Below are 15,473 nucleotides of genomic sequence, written 5' to 3' on the forward strand. Positions count from 1 at the left end.
TCGTGGAGTAGAAGCAAATAAAGAAAGCAACAGATTAACTAAAAGTTCTATAAGGGCTCGTTTTGCACGCCGTATTAGGCATGATACTATAAGCTTATACAATACATTATGAGTTTATCCAGGGCCCGTTTGGTGCGATGTATAGTATAAGGCCTGATAGTATAAGACCTGATAGTATTAGGCCTGATAGTATAAGCCCTGATAACTTTCTTATACTATCCAGCGTTTGGTCATACTCTGTATAATTTACCATATCGTTTAAATTAATGCAATTTTATGTTTAATGAAGTATTGAATAATGATATATAATAAAAATCAAATATGGAGATGATTTTAACGGTAGTGGCGGTGGTGATGGAAGTGGTGGTAGGTTGGTGGTGGTGGTGGCAATGGTGGTAGGTCGGTGTTGGTGGTGGTGGTGGTGACAGTGGACATAGGTTGGTGGTGGTGATGGCAGCGATGGTGGTTGTGGTGGTGGCGATGATAGGGTGGTGGTGGTGGTGGTAAGGCGGTGGAGGGTCGAGGCAATGGTGGTGGTGGTGGCGATAGGGTGGTGGTTGTGGTGTCGGTGGTGGCAATAGAGTGGTGACGACGATTATGGTGGTGGTGGCGATATGGTGGTGATTGTGGTGTCGGTGGTGGCGGTAGGGCGACGGTGGTGGTGGCGGTGGCGGCAACACCGGTGGTGGCGGCGGTGGTGATCAGGTGGTGGCAGCGATGGTGGTTGTGGTGTTGGCGACGATAGGGTGGTGGTGGTGGTTGTAAGGCGGTGGCGGCGACGGTGGGGGGTGGAGGCAATGGTGGTTGTGGTGGTGGTGGCGATAGGGTGGTGGTTATGGTGTCGGTGGTGGCGGTGGTGGCAATAGAGTGGTGGCGGCGATTATGGTGGTCGTGGCGATAGGGTTGTGGTGGCGGCGATTATGGTGATGGTGACAGTAGGGCGGTGGTGGCGGCAACACCAGTGGTGACGGTAGGGCGGTGGTGGCGGCGGCGGCGATGATCGGGTGGTGGCGGCAACACTGGTGGTGGTGGTGGTGCCAATGGTGGTGTAAGTTGGCAGCAATGGAGGGTGGTGGTGATGGTGACTTATACATCACAACCTTATCATGCCTTATCCATCACTCACATGATGGATTAAATAATACGTCATTTTAACGTATAAGAGGACTTTGATTGATAAGCTTATACAATACAATGTCATCACCAAACAATGGATAAACTCATAATGTATTGTATAAGCTTATACTATCATGCCTAATACAACGTGCCAAACGAGCCCCCATTGTTTGGTGATGACATTGTATTGTATAAGTTTATCCATCAAAGTCCCCTTATACGTTAAAATGACGTATTATTTAATTCATCATGTGAGTGATGGATAAGGCATGATAAGGTTGTGATGTATAAGTCACCATCACCACCACCCTCTATTGCTGCCAACTTACACCACCATTGACACTACCACCACCACCACCCGATCACCGTCGTCGCCGCCACCACCACCACCGCCGCTGCCCTACCGCCACCACCACCATAATCACTGCCACCACAACCCTATCGCCACCACCACCATAATCGCTGTCACCACTCTATTGCCACTACCGACACCACAACCACCACCCTATCGCCACCACCACCACCATTGCCTCCACCCTCCACCGTCACCGCCACCCTACTAAGCCGCCACCGCCTTACCACCACCACCACACCCTATCGTCGCCAACACCACAACCACCATCGCTGCCACCACCGCCACCACTCGATCACCACCACCGCCACCACCGGTGTTGCCACCACCACCGTCGCCGCCCTACCGACACCACCGACACCACAACCACCACCCTATTGCCACCACCACCATAATCGTCGTCACCACTCTATTGCCACCACCGCCACCACCGACACCACAACCACCACCCTATCGCCACCACCACCACCATTGCCTCCACCATCGCCTTACCACCGCCTTACCACTACCACCCTATCATCGCCATCACCATAACCACCATCGCTGCCACCACCAACCTATCTCCACTGTCACCACCACCGCCACCAACACCAACCTACCACCATTGCCACCACCACCAACAACCTACCACTACTGCCATCACCACCGCCACCACCGTTATAATCACCTCCATATTTGATTTTTATTATATACCATTATTCAATACTTTATTAAACATAAAATTGCATTAATTTAAACGATATGGTAAATTATACAGAGTATGTCCAAACGCTTGATAGTATAAGAAAGTTATCAGGGCTTATACTATCATGCCTAATATTATCAGGTCTTATACTATCAGGCCTTATACTATACGTCGCACCAAACGGGCCCTAAGGATAATGATGACATAAGTTCTGCGACTAAAATGGTTTTTTTAATAATGTAAAACAAAAAATATTTGTAAAAAATATTCAATTTTATAAATATTTGTCAAATTTGGGTGGCTTGTGTCAGCTAGGATGCAGACGTGGCATGGGTTGGTCAAACATACATTGTTTGTTTGAGGCTTGTTTCAATACGATAAAAGGACATGAACCTATGTGTCAGTTAAACACGCATCATTTTAAGCTTTCTGACTTGATGGGTCGAGACTAAGGAGTGTGTGTTCCCACGTGGTCAAACACGCTTCAAATAAAGCTTGTTTAAACATGCCTTAACATAGACGTGTTTAACCTGATTCATTGGCTGGAGCAGCCCCCACATCACTCTGTGTTGTAGATAAATCCTCTAGCAATAGCAAGTACATCCATTGTACTTCACAACCGAAGGTATTAGTTACGAGCATACCTCCTATCAAACGGTGTATGTTTGCACAAGCGAACTACGACAACAACTTGGCATCATAAAGGTGTCATGTACATTGTGAAAATTGGCATTTAACTAATTCATCTTTAGGTGATTCCTGACAATGTCAGAATCTGTGGGTGTCTTCCCAGTAAATGTTGAATCATATGCGTCCCATCACAGCATACCATCCTAGTAAGTAGTAACAACTCTACCATCGATCCTAAGGCCAAGCTACAATGCAACATCTTTACACTCACTAATGAGAAAATGAAATGTGCGGGTTTCGCTCCTCCAGCGCTCCACTAAGGCGGATAGCAAATGATAGTCAAGGGTGACATGCACCACCAACACACACTCGTAAAAGCCAGCAAGTCTGAGGTGCTCAATAATTCAGTAGGGTACTTGGTTTGTGAGTTGTTGCGTCCTCGAATCTCAAGGGCGTCCCACCCTTCGAATTCTATCTTCGACCCCGCTTCAAACCTTCTCTAAAACATGTACAGATTATTAATACAAGAAGGAAGGATTTAACGATCCAAGATTAATCACAATCTCTCAAGTCATTTTAGTACAAGTAAGAAGTGATATTTTTATAAGTGTGATAAATGAAGTTGTATGTGTAAAAAGTTTGGGGTTGGGACCAGATTTATACAAGTTGAGTGGGTTTGGGGAGTGTGGTCGGTAGGGGGGTGTGGGTGATACAAGTGTAGATTACAAAAAATAAAAATAAGAGTAAAGCTTGTGTGTCAAGTTTCTCTCTTGGGGGTGGGCTTGATTGTAAATTCAACAAAACCAATAAATACCCTTTGGCCTTAACCTTACCCTCTTTGGCATAAACCAACAATGTATTTAAATTGAATTGGGTTTGCTTCTGCAGAAAAAAAGGAACACAAAGATGGAAGATAGTTTCAGAGTGCGAGCTGAGAAAGCCTTCGGTTCTCTTCCTATACCTTGTTCTTCTTCTTCCTCTCTCTGGTCTCTAACCGATGACGAGATCAAAACCACACCCTCCACCACCACTCGCACCCGCAAACCCGAACCCGAACAACCCAAACCCTACTTCTTCTCCTCCGCCGCCGCCTCTTCCTCTTCCGGCTTCGGCGCTGAGCTGGAAGACGAGCTCCAAGATCTCGACGATGATGTTGATGATGATGAGGACAAGCCGGTTCGGCGTGAACCCACTAAGCCTTCCGATTACGATGATGAACAGTGGGAAATTAGGTCTGGGATTGGCCTCGATTCTACCCTTGATTTCGAGGTATTCATATTTCCCCCCAAAAAAGGTTTTGTTATTGTTCTGTATGATGATTAGGAGCTAATACTGTATCATTGTAGTTCCAATTAGACTACCGACATTGAATTTTCTTCATGTTAGAAGTGTATTTCAATTAATTTCGTTTTTGTTATTGTTGTTGTTGCTGTTTCTCCAGGGTAACTTAACTGTATTATTTTGTTTTGGATTTTCCTGATTTGTGTAGGAAGAGGTAGTTTGTTGAAGAGTCTAGTATGAATTCATGATGATGATGATGAACCCAGGTTTATATGTTTCAAATTCGAAGAGACCCAACTTAACTCAACTAATTAGAGGGACCAAACTTGTTTTATTTTTTTTCAATTAAAGTGTGTTCGTATCAACATTTTAACTAGGGGTGTCCATCGGTCAGTTATGGTTGATTTCGGGCTCCATATACTGAAACTGAAGAAAACTGACGTAGTAAACTCTCAAGCCGATTCCGTCCATATTAGCCTTCAGGTGACGGGTTGGTTGGATTGTGCCGAGTTGAATCGGGTAAACAATCAAAGATGAAGTTGTCTGATGGACACCCCTAATTTAAACAGGTGGGTGCTGTATAGTGTATAGTACCCTCCTGCTTTTTCCTTTTTGTTTTTATTTGCTTTGAATTGTGCTTCTTTTTGCTCTTGTTGATACTGTTTGTTGCTAGTTTTTAATCCTCAAAGTTGGCGGATTTAAATTTATAGAAAAAAAAAGAAATTAACTAATTCACTTTATGCAGGAAGAGGAAGATCAATATGACAAACAGGCTGTTGGAAATGAAAACTCGGGGGATCGGGTGTATATGAAGGATATAACTGATGATAGAGTTGAGATCAGTCCTTGCGATCGGGTGTATATGAGGGATATGACTGATGATGGAGTTGAGATTAGTTCTTGTGGTGTACTTCCAACTAAGTTCAGAGAATTCGAGAGAGACCTGCGAGCAAATCACATGGCTGCAAGGATTAGGCTGAAGCAGGATGAAGAAGCAACTAAAGAAATCGGTGCTTTGCATGTCTCTGAGAAATCTCCACCAGATATTAGTGGTGGTGGTGGTGGTGGTGGTGATGCTGTTAACCCCAAGTCAATTTTGAAGAGTAGAGAAAATCCCTCTGAGCCTAAGCCCCAGAAACGTGTTCGGTTCGATTCTGAATGTGATGGTAAAGGTGATGATGAAGAGAATGAAGGAACCAGGGATGTTCGCAGAAAGACCACTTCAATGGAAGAAGAGGAGGTTGAGGCTTTAAATCAGCCATCAAAGGCACAAGAATTTGCTTCGGCCGTCCCGGATTATATTCGTAATCCTTCAAGATACACTCATTATACTTTTGATTCTGCAAGTGACATGGATGACAAAGCAAATAAGGAAGCATATATGGGCTTCCTTGCGCAGATGAAGGGAACTGGATCACAGGCAGATGATGCTTTGGATGATCTTCCATCAGTTACCTTTATATCGAAAAAGAAATCTAGTGATGTCACTATGGTTGAGAATGAGATGGTATCAAGGCAAAAGCTTGATGTTGGCAAGGAATCCATGAATAAAAAAGCCTTCCCTGTAAGCATAGCTGCTGCGGGTGACAATGAAAACAGTGATGTTTGTGCAATGGAGGAGGATGAACCAGAAGTCATGGAGGATGCTAAAAAGAGTTCGCAGAGGTTGAACAACCGCAAGTATAGGAAGAAACCCCAGGAGTTGGAGGAGCATGTTGTGTAACCACAGAATGAGTTCCTAGACTTGCATAATTTACCAATTTCAGACTTCTGACTAGTGTATTTTTTTGTACCTTTTGGGTTAATCACAGGTTAGTGCGCCCTTTCATAAATTTGGGGAACCTAATCAATATCATCTGGGTAAGTGATTAGTTTCTGTAACTCCTGTAGGTGTAAACTTTCAAACAAGTTCTTGAGATTAAGACATATTAAGGCCTAGTTTGGAAGAGCTTATTTGAGCTTATCTGACAGCATAAGCTCTTATGCCAGTGTTTGGGAGAGCTTATGCAAACAGCTTATGGTCTGCCATAAGCTATTTTCAGCTTATTTTCATAAGCTACTCAGGATAGCTTATGAAAAACAGCTTATGCTTATATACAACTTATTTTTAATTTATTTCAATAAAATTTTAAAAATAACTTATGAATAAGTGCTTATATCTTATGATATAAGCGCTTATGACCATAAGCGCTTAATTAAGCTGTTTTTTCAAATGGGGCCTTATAAGTACCAAATGTTAACTAGCTGCCCGTAGCAATGTTTTATTCAAGTTATGTAAAACATATTTGTTGGGACTGCATATCTTGGGACTATCACATCCCTGTCATTTCATTCCAATGAAAGGGTTTAAAAAGGATCCACTCCCACCATACGGAAATAAATTATTTCTGCAATCCCACATTCACCCAACTCTCCTTACCGTTCTGAAACTCATTCCATTGTCTTGGCCGAATCTGTAACCTGCAAGAGCATATTTATATTCAGTGATTTGGGTGGTGATCAATCGATAGATCTATTCATGGGAAAGTTATCCTTCATTTACACTTTTCCCTCGGGGTTTAGGCAGCCATTTTGTTTTTACTACTTTGGACTGGTTTTTGCATTAAAATATGAAAAAATGACTTACTGTAGGGTTCGATTAATATGCACTAGTAAAAAATGGTGCTCAGTTACACCACCTTGTTTTTAACTGCTAGAACATGTGACCTATCTCATTCATCTGCTTCCTCGTCACTCCCTATATCAAAGTAGGGAGGGCGTGGAAGCTGGTAGCGTGAGGCAGAGCAAGTGATGGGTTGGTGGCTGGATTGGTGGTTATGGGAGATAGGCTATGGTGGTTAATGTGTTCCAAAGAAGAGAGGTGGGATTAAGGAGGGGTGGCTGGAGAAAGGGAGGAGTGGTTGCTGGTTTTGTTATTTTGGACAATCACTATGTTCAATATGTAGTAGCAGGTTAAAAAGGCGGTCTAATGTTGGACCAGTTTTAAAGTGATGCATATTAAATGGACCATTTATGTGCATATGTTGTATGTACCTGTAAAAAAAATTACACTTACATCCAACAATTTTGTCTAACGTCCCAATTGAAATTAAATTTACTTGATATAAAAAAATGTTTATGCAAGTAGGCTGATATGACAAGAAACCATTATGATAGAAAAAAAGACTTTTCTAGAAAAAATAATTTTTTTATAAGCTAATCAAAATAACTTTTCTAATAGTCTAATTTCAACTTTTTTAAATATTAATTCTTTAAAAAGCTGAAAGGAACATCTTAAATTGTATAAAAATAAATTTTTAATTAAATAAAGTGATTTTCGAAAGAAATAAACTGAAACAAACGCAGTCCTAATCTTCTAAGGACTTCTGAAATTCCATCTTCCACAAACTCTACATACCGAACTTCAAGACAAATAGCGTTTCACTCTAAAACTTGCGGTATTCAATAAGACAGGTTGTTTCTAGCAAAAAAATTCTATACCAATTTCTTGTTTTTACATGAAAAATGCATTGTCATTTTGCTATAGTTTTAGCCAAGGGCATATACTGCAAACCGGTTATAAATAGAGCGTTTGCACCTCAAGTTTAAGGCAAAGCTGCTCTCTAGTTTCACATGAAGTTCACAACTTGTATCAGAAAGGGAAAAGTAACATTTAAAACAATCTCTTCCTACAGCCTGAGGCTCCACAATAGCATGGCAACTGCATTATCTTGCCGTCGGGACCCAAGACGCTATCAAGCTCATAGCCATAGTCATATGTCAGTTCCTGCATGAAATCAAAGAAACTCAACACTATGATGACAACAGAATATACCCTCTGAAAAAAAAAAGAGCTTTCCTATCTCTATTCACACCCGTAGTTATGACTCCCAACATTAAGAATACCTATCTCTGGTGTTTGGCTCATGTGGGTATCGCATAAAGCAAGAAAAGCATTGGTTATAGTTAGCAAATGATGTGATGAAGAAGAAAATGAGGAATATCCACTACCTACAATGACCACTATTATCAATAACAGCAGACCTGTTCACTCGCCAAATCATACTTCACCAAGTCGCCAAAACTTCCCAACCCCAATATGTTCAGACCATCCCAAAGTTGATAAAGAGGGGATATGTAGAAAAATGATTACCTGCAAAGGGGCTATGTTGTCGGCAGCAAACAGCATCACTCTAGCCAATTTTAAATCATTGTGTGTGCTCAAAACACATTGAACAAACAGGTTAGGCTCACAGCAATGGTTAATAAACCGAGCAATATTTCCAGTTGAGCCTGCATCAATACAAAACTCTGGCGCACTTTCAGAGCCTTGCTCATCAGACTTTTCTACAAGATTTGCAGGAACTGCTGCATTTTGGGACCGCCTCTGAAAAAAAAATTAACATCACCAAAGAGACGAGAAAAGTTCTTAAATTAAGTTGAAGGGGCTGACAAAAAAATTAATGACAAGGTTTCAAAGGATCCGATACCTCTCTTCGACCAAGCCCTTCAATTGTCTGCAAGCAATCTATCTCAAAAATATAGTTGTTTTCCAGCACACTGTCCATATCATCCGTCCTAGCAAGTACTCCAGTGTACTCACAAACGGGTGCTCCAGAAGGTATGAAATCCCAGGACCTAACAGCCCAACCTTTCTTAGCAGTACGGAAAACCTATGTAATAATTTTGACAAAGATACAATTAGAAACTATATATTTATTTATACTCAATAATGAAACCAATTAAATATGCAACCTCAAGACGATATCTAAGTCCTCTTTGAGAAGTCCTGTTCACACAACCAGGACCGCAACCACAATTGGGACCACATTCAAACACAACGTCTTTGGCTTCCACTAACCTGTCAATAGATGCAAATGGAGACATTAAATATTACAGCAGACAAAGTATATTTGGCATTTCACCAATTTAGTTTCTCACCTTCCGCCATCCCGGGACACATAGGGAAAATCAGAGCCGTTACGCAATGCACATTCACATGTTGTTGGATCAATACATAAGCCTTTGCATTTACATCCAGCCGCATTCATGGGAAGCTTTACATTTTTTGCAACCTTAAGAGACTTGAGATATGTGAAACCTATAATAGAAAAAAAATCAGCCACCAAAGTAAGTGCCAAGGAAAATCTAGCATTGACAATACTTCAACTACAGTGGTAGAACTAGAAACTATTAGATAATCATCTATCAACCAAAATAGCATGGGATTCAAACTAAAAGCCCTAAATCAACATGCCTGTAGGTGGAACAGGGGGATCATCAACCAAATTCGTAGCAGGAATGGGCATATCTTCCTGACCTCCAGTTATATCATCACATACCAACCTAAGTAAAATATAACAAGATGTTAGGCCAATATAATTGAGATTAAGTACATTGAATATTCAATTTACAGAATTTCTTTTTTGATTACCCTCTTATCTCTGCAACAGATTGAGGCACACGCCCACATGTAAAATAAACCTGTCATCACAAAAAAAAAGGCCAAAGATCCTTTAAAGCCCTTTGTTTAGGTTAGAAAATCACCCTCAAAGAAATGCAAATTATGTCAGTCTATAAAAAGGTAGATAAAGAGAATTGCAACACAAAATATTATGATAGCACACAGGTATATAACGAGTTAAAAGGTCTCTACTAACTAGTAATGCATTTTCATGTGACAACTTGATTTCATAGAAAAGCAAGAAACAAAATGTAGTTGCAAGGTCAGGTACATCATTGTGATTACAATAATTGTAAATCTTGCATTCATGTCTCTTAGTATATATATTATCCTTCGCTGAGTAATTAGAATACATATTCATGAAAACGTAGCGATTTACAAGAAAACAAAACAGGCAAACAAGAGTGCACACTAGATGAAACTTGGAGAAATATAATTAAACCTGATTTGTTGTTAATACAGACTGTCCCTCAAGCCTCCTAAGCCGAAACTTATAGACTGTAAATCCAGATATTCCCTTCTCTGCCCAATAATTGACAACCTGCAAAACAAGAAAATGTCATAAAAGAAATTATGTTTGCTTTGACACTTGCATGGAAAAACCCTATCAATATTTTGTGTACCTATATCTCACCAATTAAAAAGCGTGTTAGAAAGAATACATATACGGAAATTATAAATTGTATAGTATCAAGTAATTATGATGATCAAGTTAATTGTAAGATTGAAAAAATGTGAGCACTTTAAATTTTGTGGGACTTGGATCTCCTCAAAGTAGTTAAATTTCAGATGTCAGCGCTTCTTCACAATAAAGGTTACTCTTGATGGTCAGGTCAATATGGCCTCAGGCTATCTCTAAGGGCTTAGTATCGTGATTTAGTATAGTAGTTCAATAATTTGGCATAACTCAAAGGTTAATCATTCAATTTTCAACCCCCATTCAAACACTGTATTTACTTGGTTTTGCATGTCAACAACAACAGTTAATTACAGGCAGTGATCATCACACATTGCCTAGATTAAAATACTACTTTTAGACTAGAGAACATAGCATGCATCAAAATTACTTTAGGATAGAGGTGACATCATCTAAAGACGGTATGATACTTTCTCAAAGAAATGTGCAATGGCCATAGAGTGGTAGACTGGTAGATTGTTGAGTGTTCTTTTTATTTCAAAATATTTTGGTATTTGATAGACACAATACAAAAAGCACAAATTAATGGTCGTGTCATGTTACACAGTTACATCCAAAAACAAATCACATCAGTCTTAAATGAGCAACCAAGTTTAGTGGCTAGACTAGTTCCAACAAAAGGATTTGACTCCTCTAGAGTGAACAGTGCATTTTAAGAATCAAAATAGTAGATTAGTAAATCAAGGGAATTTTAACAACTTCATATTTTCTTAAAGAAGTGCATATGTCAAAAGTTCAACCATTAATTTTTCAATAAGCAATTATTAATGAGCATTTTATCCTCCAAAGCATGTCCCTCATTTTACAGCAGTCAAATTCCCACAAAATTCACGTACAGCAAAAAATAAATATGCAAAAGAAAGTCAATTTTTTTTAATATTGCAGCAATAGAAACTATGTTTTAAATATAGATTTGCAGTTACCTTGTATAAGCCATCATATGTGTAGACTTTACCAGAATAACTGCTCGAAGATTCATGACCACGAGTCACCCTAACAGGCACCCTTTGCTCAACACAATTCTACAATTGAGTTCACAGCATGTTAGATTTGCCTTTGTTCATCAAATACATTATAGTAGTTTGGTAAAAAGATTCATATTAAAATATGCACACACAAAAAAAGTTTACACAAACAAAAATAAGGAAATCATTGGCTGGTTATCTCTGTTTTCCTGGTAATCATACCAAATTGGGCATGATTTCACCACATTCTAATTTAAATCATGTAAATGATGTAGAATATATGATTACATTCCTGTGCCATAGAATAGAAGACATTGTTATGAACAATAGCATAAACCTTCCACAAAATAAATCCAAATTACCAATCTTTTAAAGATGCAAGCAATTATACAACAAAGAAGAAATATGAAACTAGAATCAAAATTCAAATGTATTGAGAGATCAATAAAATGCTTACCTTTAGTGCCAGATTACCCCGCTCTAACGTCTGGTCCCGAATTTGACGCTTATCACCCGTCAGATTATGCCCACCTTGACCAGTGTACACAACATCTTCTGCATTGTCCAGATCATCCTCATACATGCCCGACAAAACAATGGACACAGCAATTGGGAATTCATAGCTGCTGTGCTGTGATATCCAAGAGAAAAAAGGAAAGAGAAACAGGTTTATATGGAACATTTATATGATAATCACATGTGATATTCCAAACTAGAGTATATGTAAATATTTGTCAAAAAGAAATTGAATTACCACTTTAGCATAGGATTGGCCCATATAATCAATGCCATTTAACCAGTGGCTATGAAAACCAATTGCAACCATTTCAGCACGAGAATAGAACTGATATCCAACCTCAACACCTTCCATACAGAGAAATATTACAAACACTGAATAAGGTACTAATGGCACACCATATATTGCTCATTCATAATTGTATGCAATAAGAAAATTATAAGAATAACATTTTGTCAGTGTAAGGACATCATATCAGATAACTTAATAATGCTCACAACAAAAGCAACATAAGATGAGGTCACCAACCTGGAATGTTGCCGATTCTTTTCTCAGAGTACAATATTTCATCATTTTCCATCATCTGTTTAAACGCTCCAATATGAAGATTGTGTTAAAAGAATACAAAGGTAGCTGCGATACAATCAAATCAGTTTTGATCGTGTTTGAACTTATTTATTTTAACCCAAAAAAATTCTTTTTACCAATTCCTTGAGAAACTTTATCAAGAAAAGCAATTATTTTCCTAAAATGAATTGTTAAAACATAAATACAATCAAAACAAATGATAATATAAAACTAAATAATTCAAATTAAAGACTAAAAACACTATTGAAAAATCAATTTAACTTTATTTCACCGAATATCAAATTCAATCCAATTCAATGGCATAAAAGCAGTCCAATAAGTTGTTCAGAAGAGACAGTCAGAACTAATAAAAAAATTGATTAGATATTAGGCTCAACCACATCGAAGAGAAGGGACAAAAGGATAGACAAATGATAAATAAGGTAAAGTCAAGGCAATGCTACCTCCAATAATCAAAAAAGTTCAATACTAGATCACACAGCAAAATATCATGAGACTTTGTAATAGAGATTCTAACAAAATAAAATAAATGATTGAATTTTCACTTGCCTTCGATATGGCTTTCAGATCAGGTCGCTTGGCAGAGGACTTTGAATCTTCAGGGGGAGCACCTTTCTACATACAACAACAAAAATTCAATATAGCAGTTAAGTTCTAAATTTCAGAATACAATAAAGTAAGATTCGAGGCTATAGAGTCTTGACATGGAAACACACTACTAGCTAAGGAAGCAACTTTTTCACTCCAACTACATGTGCTTCACCATTTCACCAAGAAAAAAACTCTTACTTCAAAGTTTCAACTTATGACTGCGAGTGAATTCAAAAATAAGTTTGACCACATTCACCAAGCATTGCAAGAATAATGAAACAAAATGAAGTTTAAGGCTCCCAAGAAAATTATGACAAGACCTAATCTGAACTCAGCAGTCATACCAAGCAAAAATCCTAATATCACTACAAAATCTAGTAGATACAGCCTCTAATAAATAGGTCCAGCTGGAAGCAGACTACCAAATCCAAATAAGAAGAAAAGTAAAACAGTGTTGTCAAATAGCGGTGCTATAGCGTATCGCTATGAGGGCTCACCGCTATTCTGCTACGAGGGCTTGAAATAGCAGATTTCTTGGCTTTCCGCTATTTTCCACAATCCGCAATTAACAAAACTGAAGTAAAATCAGTCATAGTAGCACCCCAGTTCACAATTGCCATGCTCATAACAATTAAGACTTCTGAATACTGGAGGCATTTTTTCCCTTTTAGTTTATGTAGGTCAGAAAAGAGCAATGACACAAAGACATAGATAGTCACAAAACTGATAGTTAATCAGAGATCAATTGGAGAAAAATTGGGTCTCTTATCTACGATCCCCCACTCATTTCCTTAAGTTAGGTAAGTTTGAACTCAGGCATTGGCACTTTACGCTAAAATCTGAGAGCACCTAGAAGAAAAAAAGAGACCAACCAACCTTGGATTTTGAACCTTTTTTAGCAGCTTTCCGCTCAGCTTCCGCTTTCCCACACCTCTTCTCCTCTTCCTGTACATGCAGAAAACACAACTTCAACAAATGGAAACCAAAGCAAATGAAATCAACAGAAAAGAAGCCAATGCCACATCCTGTTCATACATATAAGGAAAACTAACCTGAACAAAATGAAGGTAGTGCTTGTTAAACGACCTAATCGTCTCCTTCACCTTGATGGAACAGCCCTTGTCAGCCTCTACCCCAACCACATTCCCCAAATCCACCGTTCTCTCCGCACCCTCACCCTCACGACGCTTCATCAACATAAGCCGCTTCCTCTTCCTCTTCCTCTTCCTCTGCTCCGAAACAACCTCTCTCTCACTCCCACCCACACTCCCCTCACCGCCGCGGCTGACTCGACATCGCTTGTTCCCCTTCGCAGCTGGCGACGAAGCCACAGCGGCCTCCTCGTCGCATTTCCCCTCTTCCCCCTCTGCTTTGCGGCGAACCTGAAGCTCCTCCTCAGCCGCAGCCGCTGCTACCTGCAGAGCTTGGATCCGAGAACTCACTCTCCGCTGCATTGGCGACTCCTTCGATCCTCTCGAGTTCACCTTAGCCTTGCTCTGCTTCAACTCGCTTTTGAGGTCGGAGCTCGTCGGAACCATCAAATGGTGCTGAACATCAACGACTCCGCCACCACCGTTCGCAATCGGCGGAATCGAACCGTTAACACAGTCCAACGGTGGCACAACCATGTGAATCTGCACGCACACAACACAGAAAACAAAATCAAAACCAGCAATCGAAGAATGAAAACGAAGAAGATTATACAGAAACACAGAAATCTGAAATCGTAGCTTACAGAAGAAGCTTCTAGGGTTTGGAGAGAGAGAGAGAGAGTGAGAGTGAGAGAGAGTTAGAGAGAGAGTGAGAGTGAGTGAGTGAGCTTCAGTTTCGTTCTGGTGTCATTTATACTCGGGGCAAATGAAGAGACGCCAATGTCGAGTTTTCGGTAATTATTACAGCGTGTTATAATATAAACTCGCGTTTCTCATTTTCAACTTCTTTTTTCTATCTTTTTTTCTCTGCGGGTTCCCGCTTCGCATTTTGATCTCCCTCGCATTGTGGAGATGGAGTAGTTTGGGATCAATGAATGATACGGTGCGTTAGATAACCTGCTCCTATGCGATAGGAGCGGTGCTAGCGACATTTACTTTATCACTCTTTTTTCAACAATTTCTCATTAATTTTATTTCAATTTATACGCTACTATTGTAAAAGAAATAACGTATATTTATGTATGACTTCGTCAGAGGGAGATTGTCTGTTGTGATGCGTGATCCGAGCCATTATGTTATTCGGTGAGCCATAACGTTACGCTAGGTAATTTACCATATATGCCCTTGTAAAAGTAACGTATCTTCGTGCATGACGTTACCAAATAAAACCTCTCTGTTGTGATGCGTGGTACCGAAGTCGTTACGTCACTAGTGGGGCCATTATATTACACTGAGTGGTTGTCGTATATGCCCCTGTAAAAGAAATAACGTCTCTCCATGTAGGACTTTGTCAGAGGGAATCTCTCCATTGTGATGTGTGCAGTGTCATGGCATCCTGTCTTTCTATAGAGGAGAGATAAAGAAAAAGAAAAAACATAGTGGTTGTGTCATAAGACCTTTATATTATATCACTCCCACCCATAAATTTGATGTCGATGACAAGGGTCCGACAATGC

At 39.8% G+C, this 15,473-nt stretch overlaps 2 protein-coding genes across 2 annotated transcripts; one reads left to right on the plus strand and one right to left on the minus strand.

Moving 5' to 3' along the window:
* Positions 1 to 3,616: 3,616 nt before the first annotated feature.
* LOC130729786 (uncharacterized) lies at positions 3,617 to 6,015 on the plus strand. The gene is made up of 2 exons (XM_057581622.1): positions 3,617 to 4,052; positions 4,810 to 6,015. Exons 1-2 carry the CDS (start codon positions 3,690 to 3,692, stop codon positions 5,785 to 5,787), a joined length of 1,341 nt encoding a protein of 446 aa, XP_057437605.1. The 5' UTR covers positions 3,617 to 3,689; the 3' UTR covers positions 5,788 to 6,015.
* A 1,467-nt stretch (positions 6,016 to 7,482) lies between these two features.
* LOC130729787 (histone-lysine N-methyltransferase, H3 lysine-9 specific SUVH4) lies at positions 7,483 to 14,755 on the minus strand. The gene is made up of 16 exons (XM_057581623.1): positions 14,601 to 14,755; positions 13,918 to 14,499; positions 13,742 to 13,810; positions 12,824 to 12,889; positions 12,215 to 12,269; positions 11,924 to 12,033; positions 11,627 to 11,800; positions 11,128 to 11,226; positions 9,950 to 10,048; positions 9,478 to 9,527; positions 9,301 to 9,389; positions 8,985 to 9,144; positions 8,799 to 8,904; positions 8,534 to 8,716; positions 8,197 to 8,430; positions 7,483 to 7,830 (listed from the first exon to the last, which is right to left on the minus strand). The coding sequence occupies exons 2-16, from the start codon at positions 14,491 to 14,493 to the stop codon at positions 7,717 to 7,719; spliced, it is 2,184 nt and encodes a 727-aa protein (XP_057437606.1). The 5' UTR covers positions 14,494 to 14,499; positions 14,601 to 14,755; the 3' UTR covers positions 7,483 to 7,716.
* Positions 14,756 to 15,473: the final 718 nt, after the last annotated feature.

This window comes from Lotus japonicus, chromosome 1 (genome assembly GCF_012489685.1).
Source record: "Lotus japonicus ecotype B-129 chromosome 1, LjGifu_v1.2".
In the NCBI taxonomy this organism is placed as follows: Eukaryota; Viridiplantae; Streptophyta; class Magnoliopsida; order Fabales; family Fabaceae; genus Lotus; species Lotus japonicus.